The sequence below is a fragment of the Doryrhamphus excisus genome, chromosome 7 (assembly GCF_030265055.1).
Source record: "Doryrhamphus excisus isolate RoL2022-K1 chromosome 7, RoL_Dexc_1.0, whole genome shotgun sequence".
Lineage (NCBI taxonomy): Eukaryota > Metazoa > Chordata > Actinopteri > Syngnathiformes > Syngnathidae > Doryrhamphus > Doryrhamphus excisus.
The window spans coordinates 18,406,128-18,419,324 of NC_080472.1; the positions used below are offsets into that span (position 1 = coordinate 18,406,128).

General features: G+C 38.3%; 1 protein-coding gene across 2 annotated transcripts in view; it reads left to right on the plus strand.

Moving 5' to 3' along the window:
• Positions 1–12,296, plus strand: part of gpr37b (G protein-coupled receptor 37b) — a 17,448-nt gene extending 5,152 nt beyond the window's left edge. For both annotated transcript variants that reach the window (XM_058078375.1, XM_058078376.1), the window contains one exon: positions 6,535–12,296. In XM_058078375.1, coding sequence (XP_057934358.1) covers positions 6,535–7,350 — 816 coding nt within the window. In that variant the 3' untranslated portion in view covers positions 7,351–12,296. The remainder of the gene's footprint in view (positions 1–6,534) is intronic.
• Positions 12,297–13,197: the final 901 nt, after the last annotated feature.

The window sequence follows — 13,197 nt, forward strand, 5'->3', positions numbered from 1 at the left end:
TTTACTCCGGGTACTCCGGTTTCCTCCCAGATTCCAAAAACATGCTAGGTTAATTAGCGACTCCAAATTGTCCATAGGTATGAATGTGAGTGTGAATGGTTGTTTGTCTATATGTGCCCTGTGATTGGCTGGCCACCAGTCCAGGGTGTACCCAGGGTGACTCTCGCCCCAAGACAGCTGGGATAGGCTCCAGCAACCCCCTTGTGACCCTTGTGAGGATAAGCAGTACAAAATAAATGAATGTATTAACCCAGGCTGCATGATGATAAGTGGTTAGCACGCGGGCCTCACAGCTAGGAGACCGGGATTCAATTCCACCCTCGGCTATCTCTGTGTGGAGTTTGCATGTTCTCCCGGTGCATGTGTGGGTTTTCTCCGGGTACTCCGGTTTCCTCCCACATTCCAAAAACATGCTAAGTTAATTAGCGACTCCAAATTGTCCATAGGTATGAATGTTTCTATTCGGTGATCTTTTCCCTTCAAAACAACAGTTTGCAGCCTGAAGGCTTACTGTCTCCTTCTGGAACACCCTAAAATGATGTAATATATATTATTCATCACTTATAACCCAAATTTATTCATGCCTAAATAACCACACGGCATGAATGACACACACATGGGGCACAATCACGCGGTATAGATAACGCTGCCATCAGTGAACCTGGTTTTTACTGTCTGTTCAATGGCGAGGAGTGACAGCAGAGCAGAGATTTGGGGCGAGCGGCCAGTCGGTATTATTCCAGATAAGCCAGTCTGTCGTGCACACAGAGCAGCACATTCGAGCGGTAACAGCTTTTTTTTTTGTTGTTTTGAAGTCCGCCCCAAAATAAGCAAACGGTGCGGGATATCATTCAGAACTGTGTTGACATAACGCCCACTTTTTCATGTCACACATGGTGACACATTACCTTCAAGCTGAACGACTCCGGTGCTAATTGTCGCTAATTATCAGCATGCAACATACGTATATCTAAAGGTATCTTTCATGTGTGATATTTTGCTTTAAAATACAATTTTTAGTTCATATCAAAACATCAGCGATTGACAGCGATTGAGTCCTGTTCCTGGCGTGGTACTTATAGGTTATCACATGGTTTGTCTGGTAGTAGGCCAGGTATCATGCCCCCAAGTGCCAGTATGATACTGACACTTGGGGGCATGATACTGGGCCTGATGCCAGACAAACCATGTGATGATCTTATTATTATCACATACTATTTAATCATGAGCTTATTATCACGTACTATTTAATCAAAAGACCATTTTGTTTCCAGAAAATGTTCAGTTTACTACATGTATTATATCTAAACAGTTTAACAGGGAGAACATGCAAACTCCACACAGAGATGGTGGAATTGAACCCCGGTCTCCTAGCTGTGAGGTCTGCGCGCTATCCACTCCTCCGCCGTGCAGCCCAATTCCCTCATTATAAGTGGAATATTCCCATAGTTCAAAGAAAACCTGTTCACAACCTAAATACAATTTTAACACGATTAGAGCCCTCTAGTCTTGGAATAACACCCCTATAGTCACATTTACCTTTATAATTCCACCACCGCAATCAAAATCTGCAGTTTGTATGTCAACACAGCACATCAGCAACAGAACCAATGTTGCAACAGCAGTAGGGAGCAAGTGTAACACCCATGAGTTTCAAACCAGCAACTAGACAGGAACATTCTAAAGCGCATACAGGGGTAGAAAAGATACATATTTCAAATGCAGCGACCGCCGTCTTGTGTAAAAATACATGAGTTGGTTGCCTACAGCCACAAAGCTGTTGCAATGCTGTTACAACAATTAGTTAGTTATCAGTATCACTGCCCTGGGTTTTGACACAGTATCATTTCGGCCTTTTCCTGTATCATTCATGGGCGGTTTCTATAGCGTACAGGGCCAATTAATACTGTAGTATGTGATAAGATCCGCTATTTGCTAGGCCTATGCTACAGCGGAGTAAGAAAGCAGCACAAAGACAGACAGTGAGATTTATTAAAAAAGTGTCTGCATGCAGCCGCAGAAAGGACCTTGCTGAAATCGTTGCACATTTATCACCCGGACACGTTCCCATTCGATTACAGCACAAGTATGTCGGGGTATATAAGATGTCAATGCAGCATATATTTAAGCATATATTTAAGTCTGCTGCATGCAAAGTTAGTGGGGCATGCTCATCCAGCAGATGGGCGGAATTGGCCTCCACTCGGCTGATCGCTGCCCACGGCTATTCTCCCTGCATCAGCTATCTGTGATTAGAAAAAAGCCTCAGGGGAACACACACGGTGTACAGTAGAACCGCGTTTTGGTGGTTGCTTCATTCCGTGAGTCTTCATCATCATCGAGGAGTATGAAGTTGGAAAGCAGACAAAAGCTATTTTACCGCCAGCGACACTCAAAACCGGGAGGCAAACGGTGTTTTTTTTTTTTTTTTTTTTAATATCCAAGGGAAATATCCTGCAGAGCGTGATGTCATTTAATGGAGGAGGGAATTTATTGTCCGAAAGACATTGCCAGGGAGATGCTATAAAAATGGCATCACTAAATGGGCTTTTGATATTTGGCCTCATGAGAGTGCTCCGCTTACGCTAATTACAGCCTGAAGGCGTTTTATATACAGCACCGTTTAGCATAGAATACAATGACATGCAACAAGTTCACTTTTTTTTGTTACTTAAAAAAAATGATTGATTTGGAGTGCATGAGAAAGTGGAAAGGAATATAATACTCTTATGAATACACAAGTTACTTATTAACTGCGACCCAAACATTATTACTTTATCACATACCATGTTTATTTTGTTAAATAAATATATTATATATATATAAAAATATATTTACATTATATTATATATTTATATTATATTTAATAAATATATTTATACATTTATATACACATACCATGTTTATTTTGTTAAGTAAATATAAGTTTATTTTCCTTGGTAGGTAAAAAAAAAATATAAGGTTAAAAAGAAATATATATATATACATGGTAAAATTAAAAAATATATAGAAAAAAATATACATACATATATACATATATCTACCTTTTATATATTATATAAATTATTGAATTATTATAAATACCTATATAATGTATAAAAAAGGTATATGAAGTTAAAAAACTATTGTAAAAGTAACCAAAATATATTTAATTCACAAAATACACAGTATATGATAAATACACATATATAAATACATAAATACACATTATATATATGTATATATATGTTTGTTAATTAAAATGTGGTCTACACTTTTTCATGCACTCCAGATTATTAATTTTAAAAATGTAGTAATGTATATTCATTGAATAAATATACAGTGTACATATTCATCCAATTAGTGTCCATATATTTATGTGTTATTGTTACATAGCTATATACTTTTAGCTATATACTTTTACTAATACATTTTTTTACCCTTTATATATATATATACAAGATATATATATATATATATATATATATATATATATATATATATATATATAAAGGGTAAAAAAATGAGTAAAAGTATATATATGTATTTTTTTTAAAGCTAAAGGGTGAAAAAATGAGTAAAAGTATATATATGTGTTTTTTTAATGCTATGTAACAATAACACATAACTATATGGACACTAATTGGATAAATATATACACTGTATATTTATTCAATGAATATACATAACTACATTTTTTAAATAATAATCTGGAGTGCATGAGAAAGTGTAGACCACATTTTAATCAACAAACAAGTATATTGCCCAACACAGCAGCAACAGAACCATGCAGATGTAGATAAAGACGTTGGACATTTTGCCACCTATCAAGCTGATAGATGGATTATGGCTGTCAATAGCTGGTTGGAGTTCTGTACGTTGACCGCTGCACACACACACACACACATGTCTGTAAGTGTGTGTCCACATTATCGCCCATTCATCACCTGATGACTCTCATTAGCGCTGACAGTGACAGTAGCCAGACAGGCTCCAGCAGTCCTTGCTAGCAGCCAATTAATCTCTCTGGGCCTTTAATCGGGAATTTAATGACCTTTTATTAAAGAAACGCACAAAGGCTCACACAACACAAATGACCACAACATGAATAAACAACAGCTAGACTCAGTCTAGAACTCAAAATTCCCAAAGACTCCTGGATCCAGACTACCTGTCCTGTTGTATAAATTATTCATGAACCGAAATGACTGTTTAAAAATGGATGCATGAAGGCGCCGTTTTCAGCTGTGAACAAGAAAATAAACCCCCAAAAGCAATCATCCTGACGGCGGCGTGGCTGGTTTCTCTCTTTTCCAATCGTCTCTTTGCTTGTTTTCCCTTGCCTCATCTGCATGAAATCCCGTCCCCGCAACTAACGCGGCTTTGTCACGCCACCAGCCCTGACTTTTGGACTCTCTCTGGAGAACAAAGCTTGTTTGTGGTGCGCCTCGGCAGCGCTGATCAAAGGCGGCGCGTGACTTTTTAAAAAAAAAGCCACGCTCGTCCGGCCATGAAATATTCACAGTGCGCAGATGTGACGTGTTTTGTAGGCAGCCACGTGCGGGCTTGAACCTGCTGGCGTAGCAGGAAAGGTGCATGAATGCACACATTAGAACACACGGTGAGGAACAGTGTTCTTACGTGTGGACGTTTCATGAAAGATTCTTTTTTTTTTTGCATGCCTAACGACTCTTCCACTGTGCAGCCTTATCATTTGGTGGTCATGTATCTACCTCTGCATGCGCATTAAAATGTTGCTACATGGCTGGTGGTGTGAAAGCCATGCATGTTGCCTTTGCGGTGCTGTTGTTGTACAACCATGACGGCAGAGAAGTTCGCTTCTTAACGCTGCTACAACATTGGTTGTGTTGCTGCATAATGCAATGAAACCTTGGTGAGCGTTCGCCTTGGTTAGCATGTTTTACCTCGGTTTATGGACATTTTCCAGTTAGCAAACAATATGGAGTATGTACATTGTGTCCAACTGTGTTCGGTTTGAGTTGGACCTCCTGGACTGGATTAATGACGCTAACCAAGGTTCCACTGTACTGCTTCCTACAGTTTTCGGTTGTAATTAGAACAGTGATTCCCAAATTGTGGGCCGCGGCCCCCGTGGTGAGCCATGAGAGGTCATTAAAAATATGATACATTTTTGCAATTATTATTTTTAAAATTATTTTTATGGTAAAATATTTATTACACAATTTAAAAAAATATATTTATAGGCTTAAGTAATAACCTATTGAGTGTTATTGACCTGTCACAATATTTTAGGAATCTTATACAGTTTATGATTGGAACGTAGCTCTCTGGTCATCATGCCAGTTATGAAAAGTATGAGAATTATGTATACACCGCAGATTAAAAGTTTGGGCTTCCTTTATCCCCCTTTCATTTCAATCCTGAATCTTTATAATAATAATAATAATAATATTATTATTATTATTATTATAACTGACAATAATGATATACTATATAAATATACTATAATATCTAATAGCTACAATAATAATAATGATAATAATAATAATAATAATAATAATAAATATATATGAAAATAAATATAAATGGGCTTATCAAATAAATATAAATATATGTTAAAATTATTATATAATATATAATTTAATAAAATTATTATTATTACTATAATATAATAATTATTATTATTATAATTAAATTATATACTTATATATTATTAATATATATAATATATAATAATTATTATTGTATAATGATTATTAATGATTATTAATAATAATATGTCAACATTATTTTATAATTATATAATTTAATCATAATAATAATTATTATGATTAAATTATATACTTATATATTATTTATATATATTGTTATTATTATTGTTGTTGTTGTTATTATTACTATTATTCTTATTCTTATTATTTTATTATTATTATCATCATTATTATCATCATTATTATTATTAAGTTAGCCGCGGACATTTTTTAGATTTTCAAGTGGGCCCTGAGTTGGTAAAGTTTGGGAACCCCTGCATTAGAGCATTCTATTCCTATGCAGTTCTTAGTATACCGGATGTCTGCCCAGGAAGTTTTGGTTTCTAGCAGCAACACAAAGGCTCTCTGGGGCTCATCTGGGATGCAGGTAATTAAATCTGATATGACAGGAGGGACTGGAAAGGGAGGGGGGGGGTGGTTATTTAAGAGGAGAGGATGTTTAATGTGGAACGGGGGGGTGAGGAAGCCAGAGACAGAGTGAAGAGGCTGTAGATGAGGATGAAGATCAGTGGCTGTGTTGGCAGGTTTTGGTTCGTGCGAGGACACGTTCCAGCTGCTGTAGAGGAATACTGCTAATGGCTGCCAAACTGGCGGTTAATCCAACAGATCCGTTTGCACGGGGAACAATCCTGACTGTGAGCTTTAATGGCGGCTCGCCGCCTTCTGTTGCGTATCAGACCTTCTCGCGTTCTGTGTCTTTATTTAGCGTGGAAATAAACTTCTTAGGATAAGTTTTAAAAGTGTGTCACATGACTTCCTTAATGGATTCCACGTGTAACGCCATCCTTCTCATCCGACTCAGGTGGCGTCCCTGGGCGTGACTACCTTCACTCTGTGCGCCCTCTGCATCGACCGATTCCGCGCCGCCACCAATGTGCAAATGTACTACGAGATGATCGAGAACTGCACTTCCACCACCGCCAAGCTCGCCGTTATCTGGATCGGAGCGCTCCTGCTGGCGCTACCCGAGCTTCTCATTCGCCAACTGGTGGTGGAAGACGCCGAGATCCCAGATGAGCCTCCGGTGGAACGCTGCATCATCCGGATATCCACATCCCTCCCGGATATGCTCTACGTTTTAGGTTTGACCTACGAAGGCGCCAGGCTGTGGTGGTGCTTCGGTTGCTACTTCTGCCTACCAACGCTCTTCACCATCGGGTGCTCTCTGGTGACGGCGAGGAAGATCCGTCACGCCGAGCAGGCCAGCGTACGCAGCAACAAGAAACAGATCCGCTTGGAAAGCCAGATGAACTGCACGGTGGTAGCGTTGGCGATCGTTTACGGCGCTTGCGTGGTGCCCGAGAACATCTGCAACATCGTGTCCGTGTACATGGCGGCCGGTGTTCCCGAGCACACAATGTCCGTGTTGCATCTTCTCTCCCAGCTGCTGCTTTTCTGTCGCGCCGCCGTCACGCCCGTGTTGCTCCTTCTCTTGTGTCGCCCGCTAGGCAGAGCGTTCCTGGACTGCTGCTGTTGCTGTTGCTGCAGCCGTACGCCGTCCTCCACTACGGCTAGTGACGATAACGAACACGAATGCACCACCGAGTTGGAGTTGTCGCCGTTCAGCACGATACGCCGAGAGCTCAGCAACTACACACCGGCCGGGTCCAACTGCTAAGCTAATGGGGGGGGTTGCGTTACCTGGTCCGGGCACATATCCAAATAGGCGCATGAAGGACAGTCTCCATGCCCGGCATTCACTTCCGAAAAACAGAACCTACTACATCCAAAAACAAGGGTGCTTAAGGATCTTAAGCCGACACATGACTGACGTGCCCTGATGTTTTTAAGGATCTACTGCAAAAAAAACGCCGGTCCAAGATCTTCTGAAACAGGACCACTGCTGTTTTTAAGGATGGACCAATCAAAGATTGTCTACGTTAAAGAAGCAGCCTGCTACTAACTCATTCATTCATTCATTTTCTACCACTTTTTCCTCACAAGGGTGCTGGAGCCTATCCCAGCTGTCTTCAGGCGAGAGGCCGGGGTATACCCTGGACTGGTGGCCATGCCAGCCAATCACAGGGCACATATAGACAAACAACCATTCACACTCACATTTATAACTATGGACAATTTGGAGTCGCTAATTAACCTAGCATGTTTTTGGAATGTGGGAGAGGAAACCGGAGTACCCGGAAGAAAACCCACGCATGCACGGGGGGAGAACATGCAAACTCCACACAGAATTAGCCGAGGGTGGAATTGAACCCTGGTCTCCTAGCTGTGAGGTCTGCGCGCTAACCACTCGACCGCCGTGCCACCCCGCCTGCTAACTAACTATTTTGTTTACAGTTCTGCCTTGGCTGAGGTTTTAACACTAACAAAGAACCACTACAAAAAAAAAAAAAACAACCATCAATGAATGCCCTGCGGTGCTCTTAAAAAAGGCAGGTCAACTCACATTTCATCATGCATGATGTCCGCCATCTGGAACGCTAATCCTATACAGGTCAGATGCATCCGACGTGGATTCCATTGGTAAAATTAGCATCAAATCTAATACAGTGGAACCTTGGTTGGAGTCATTAATGTCTTCCAGAAGGTCGGACACGATCTGAATCAATTTGTCCAAATTTATCTGTTCTAGAATGCCAAAAATATTAACAGAAAACACGTTCATATAGTTTTATAATGATAGTTCTACATCCAGTAAATGCATATAAATGAGGAACGAAAGGGATAAATGAACATTTGAGCTTACATACTTCAATTGAAGATGTGATTTTTGAAGTGACTGTTCCAAAGCACAATATGGCAGCAAGACACCACACGGACACCACCTTCCTGTTTTGTCATGAGTTATTCCTTGAGTTCAATAGTGTTTCTCACCTCATATATATATATATTTTTTAAATTTTAAATTTTAAATTTTAAATTTTAAATTTTAAATTTTAAATTTTAAATTTTAAATTTTAAATTTTAAATTTTAAATTTTAAATTTTAAATTTTAAATTTTAAATTTTAAATTTTAAATTTTAAATTTTAAATTTTAAATTTTATTCATTTTCTACAGCTAACCTCACGAGGGTCGCGGGAGCCTATCCCAGCTGTCTTCGGGTGAGAGGCGGAGTACACCCTGGACTCCTCAATGACTGGCCAATCACAGGGCACATATAGACAAACAACCATTCACACTCACATTCATACCTATGGACAATTTGGAGTCGCTAATTAACCTAGCATGTTTTTGCAATGTGGGAGGAAACCGGAGTACCCGGAGAAAACCCACGCATGCACGGGGAGAACATGCACACTCCACACTGAGATGGCCGAGAATTAATTTTGATTAAAATTTAAAATTAAAAATTTAAATTTTTAATTTTTAATTTTTAATTTTTAATTTTTAATTTTTGATTTTTGATTTTTGATTTTTGATTTTTGATTTTTGATTTTTGATTTTTGATTTTTGATTTTAAATTTTAAATTTTAAATTTTAAATTTTAAATTTTAAATTTTAAATTTTTTATTATTTTGTGTCCCGTCCAGGCATTGGGGCAGATAGTATTGTTGATCTAAATGCCCTTTCATTCATGCTAAACAGATCAGGAAAGGTCAGGAAAACTTCCCTGTACTATGAAATTTTATTTGCCGTTATTTGATGTTTTTGTTATGCAAATTTGGAGCGGCCGGACCTGAGCAAGAAGAAACACAAGAGACAAAAACAGCAGCAACAACAATTCCCATGACAGCATTCTGATAAAGACGGTGAAAAACTCTTATCAAATTGGATTGAATTGAATAAATAATTCATGGTAGCGTTCATGTTGTGTCTCGCTGCCACATTGGCGTCTTTGGGAATGGTCCACATCCATAGTTTGATGCATGTGAACCTATAAAAACGTGCTTTGGGTTTTTTTGAGTGTCAGGGGTTTTGCTTGCCAACATTAACCGTTGTTACACTGCCTACTCGAAACAGGACTCTGTTTACACATCTCCTGTAAATGTACTCTTCATAAATCGGCACGCACATTTTTAACCACATTCTCATCAAAATTTCAGATGATTTTTTTACACAGCTCATGATCAGACTGGTTGCACGTGTGCATCTGCACTGTACATATAAAACACATTCACGTGCACTGTACTGTATGGATGTGTTGGACATCACTGGGCTGGTCTCATGTGGAATTAAAAGCTTGACACCCAACTAATGGACTATGAAATAAAGTAGTCAACACTGTTGTATCATATTACGCCTTGCACTGTATATACAGTATAAATATATATATAAATGGTACACTCTCTCTGGTGCTCTTATGACGAATGCGCTGTCCACAACAACAAATCAATCAGATCCATTTAGGTTGGCCAGCAATTGAGCTGCACATTTCATTTCTGCTCGAGAAGACAAATGGTGGTTATTTGTGACAGTCCAGACTCTACATGTAAAAATCCAGCCAATCCAGCGCTACCAACAAAGCATGTATGTACAACAACGCCAAAGTGACATGTATTGTACTGTAAATCTGTTTTTCTTACTTTGTCGAAGGGCAAGAGAAATGTGTCGCTCGTTACAATCAAGCCAACTGAGAACTGGGGAAATAGCCACGAAAAAGGAAAAAAGTGGTTAATGTTCAAATAATATCAACTGGTGTCCCCGTGAAGTGAGACGGTTAGCAACCACTCAGAGGTTTTTTGTGCTAAATACAAGAAAAAATTAATTTTCACAGATCAATTAGAAGGAGAAATGGCGCCGTCCCTCATTTACTGCGGTACAACCCGACCGTGATAAGTGAATTATTCCAAAGTCGGATATATAATGTTGTATCTTCACAGTCACTGTTTACGACCACTCAATACATTTTTTAATATGATTAGAGCCCTCCAGACATTAAACAACACCCCTATAGTCACCTTTACACTCGCACTAACCAATATAGTTGACTTCATAACAGACAATTAAACATCCATCCATCCGTTTTTTGTATGCCACTTATCCTCATGAGGGTCGTGGGGGTACGCTGGAGCCTATCCCAGCTGACAATCACCACTCACATTCATTCATTTTCACTCATCATCAAATGTTCCGTTACAGTGACTATCCTATAGATCAGGGTCGGGCAAATTTTTGTTTAATTTTAATTTTAATTTTAATTTTAATTTTAATTTTAATTTTAATTTTAATTTTAATTTTAATTTTAATTTTAATTTTAATTTTAATTTTAAAATTTTCACTCATCATCAAATGTTCCGTCACAATGATGATCCCATAGATCAGGGTCAGGCAAACTTTTGTTTTTAATTTTAATTTTAATTTTAATTTTAATTTTAATTTTAATTTTAATTTTAATTTTAATTTTAATTTTAATTTTAATTTTAATTTTAATTTTAATTTTAATTTTAATTTTAATTTTAATTTTAATTTTAATTTTAATTTTAATTTTAATTTTAATTTTAGGGTTGGGCAAACCTTTTGACTCACAAAAACTTTTTGATTCAGTTAACAAAATTGTCCAGGGCCCGGTTATATATTTGATACAATGCTAACTGTTTTACGTTTGTAATTCTAACAGTCCACCAGGAATAATTTAGCCGTAAATGTATCATACATTCTGTCCCCTTTAAACATCAGATCCCATTAAATAACAAAATAATATTACAATTAAAAAAATGAACGAGTATGTGTGAGTATGTGCTTGTATGTTAAAGGTTTAAATACTTTGGAATCTACTGGCGGGCCGGATTCAAATGCTTAGCGGACCGCATGTGGCCCCTGTGCCGTAGTTTGCCCACCACCATAATAGATTTTTAAGGACAAAAAGGTGAAACAAATCCAAAATGTTCCTGTACAGGATTTTAACCTATCAAACGACATTGTTGTTTGCGCTTTTGCAGGAATTGCATCCCTGATGTCAGAGCAAGAGTCGTATTGATTACGACAAGAGAAGCAGCGATCAAAGGTCACGTTTCTTTTCTCCATTCTGATTAGCAATCGCTTCACGGGGACGACGCTGTTGACTGACCAAAATCAATTAGGCCTTATGCTCGTCACGAACCATATGCAGGTGCAATGTTTGGAACTATTCCGTGTCTCACAATCAAGTTCTTTATTTTGCATATGATATCTGCACTGCCAAACACCTTCTGTGTGTGTATGTGTGTGTATGTGTGTGTGTGTGTGTCTTGTGGTAGCAAAACACACAACTAGTGCTTGTCAGGTCAGTTTGTCTCTTTCAGTCCACAATCCCGCCTGTTGGAGAACCATTAGCTACTATGGTGCTAGTGCAAAACCTGAGCACAACCCGTAATCCAATTAAAAGTCTCGATTTTGCGACTGAAAAGTCAAACTGACCTCCCTAATTTCTCCCGAAAAGCAACTTTTAGGATGGAGTACAGTGGTTTGTATAAGTGGCTTGGTGTGTAGTTCAATGCCGTTTGTTAATGAAGTGGTTCTTGTGTAACATTCAACTGTGATTGGTGGGCTGCAAATGTAATAAGCACATAGCACTGTTTTATGTTTTAAACTTGCTGACTGGTTTCTAAATATAGCTTTTTATATAGCCAAAAAAAAAACTGTCCCTTTGTCTATGAAAGAATCTTTAAAAGTGTCCATTAAAAGCCTAAAAGTGACATCTGTGTCCTGTTTTTTTTTTTTTTTTTTTGACATTTTCTTTAATATCTCGGTAAATAATATATGAATCTTAATGCTTCCTATTCATTTCCACAATGACAGGACACTTCCTTGATTTCATTTCGCATGCGGCAACTCCCTCCATCCTCTTCATTCTATTTAAAGCATTTATCCATCTTGTTGCTATGGATACGACATGTTACCGGATACAATATCGATACTGCTCTGCCACTGAGGTGAATACACGTGTGATGATAAAGAACAAAATAAATCTAGGCAAAGACCAAATAACAGGGAACCTGTTGGCTCGTCACAATGCCTCTATATGATGGGTGCGCGTTGCTCTTTTTGAGGATCTCTTTGTGGTGTTTGAGAATGGACCACAAAACATGCTAGTTAAAGATCTTCCATGTGATGGGGTGTGCTTTGCTGTTTTTGACGATCGACTCCAAAACATGCAAGTCCAAAATCCACTGTGACTGGTATGTTTTGCTGTTTTTGATGATTGAGTGCACAGACGTTAATCAAATATGCAAGTCGATGTTCCACTCCATGACAGGTGACAATGACTCACTTTGCTGTTTTTGAGGATCCACCGCAAAGTATGATCATCAAAAATCCTCTACGTGGCGGGTGTGCTTTGCTATTTTTGAGGACTGACTGACTGTAAAACCACAAGTCAATGATCCAATTTGCTGTTTTTGATGATTGAGTGCACAAATGCTTATCAAATCTGAAAAAAATATTGCAAAATATACAAGTCAATGTTCCACTCCATGACAAATGGGTGCAGCTGTTTTTGAGGACTGACTGCAAAACCACAAGTCAATGATCCATTTTGACAAAGACTCACTTTGCTGTTTTTGAGGATCCACTGCAAAGTATGATCAT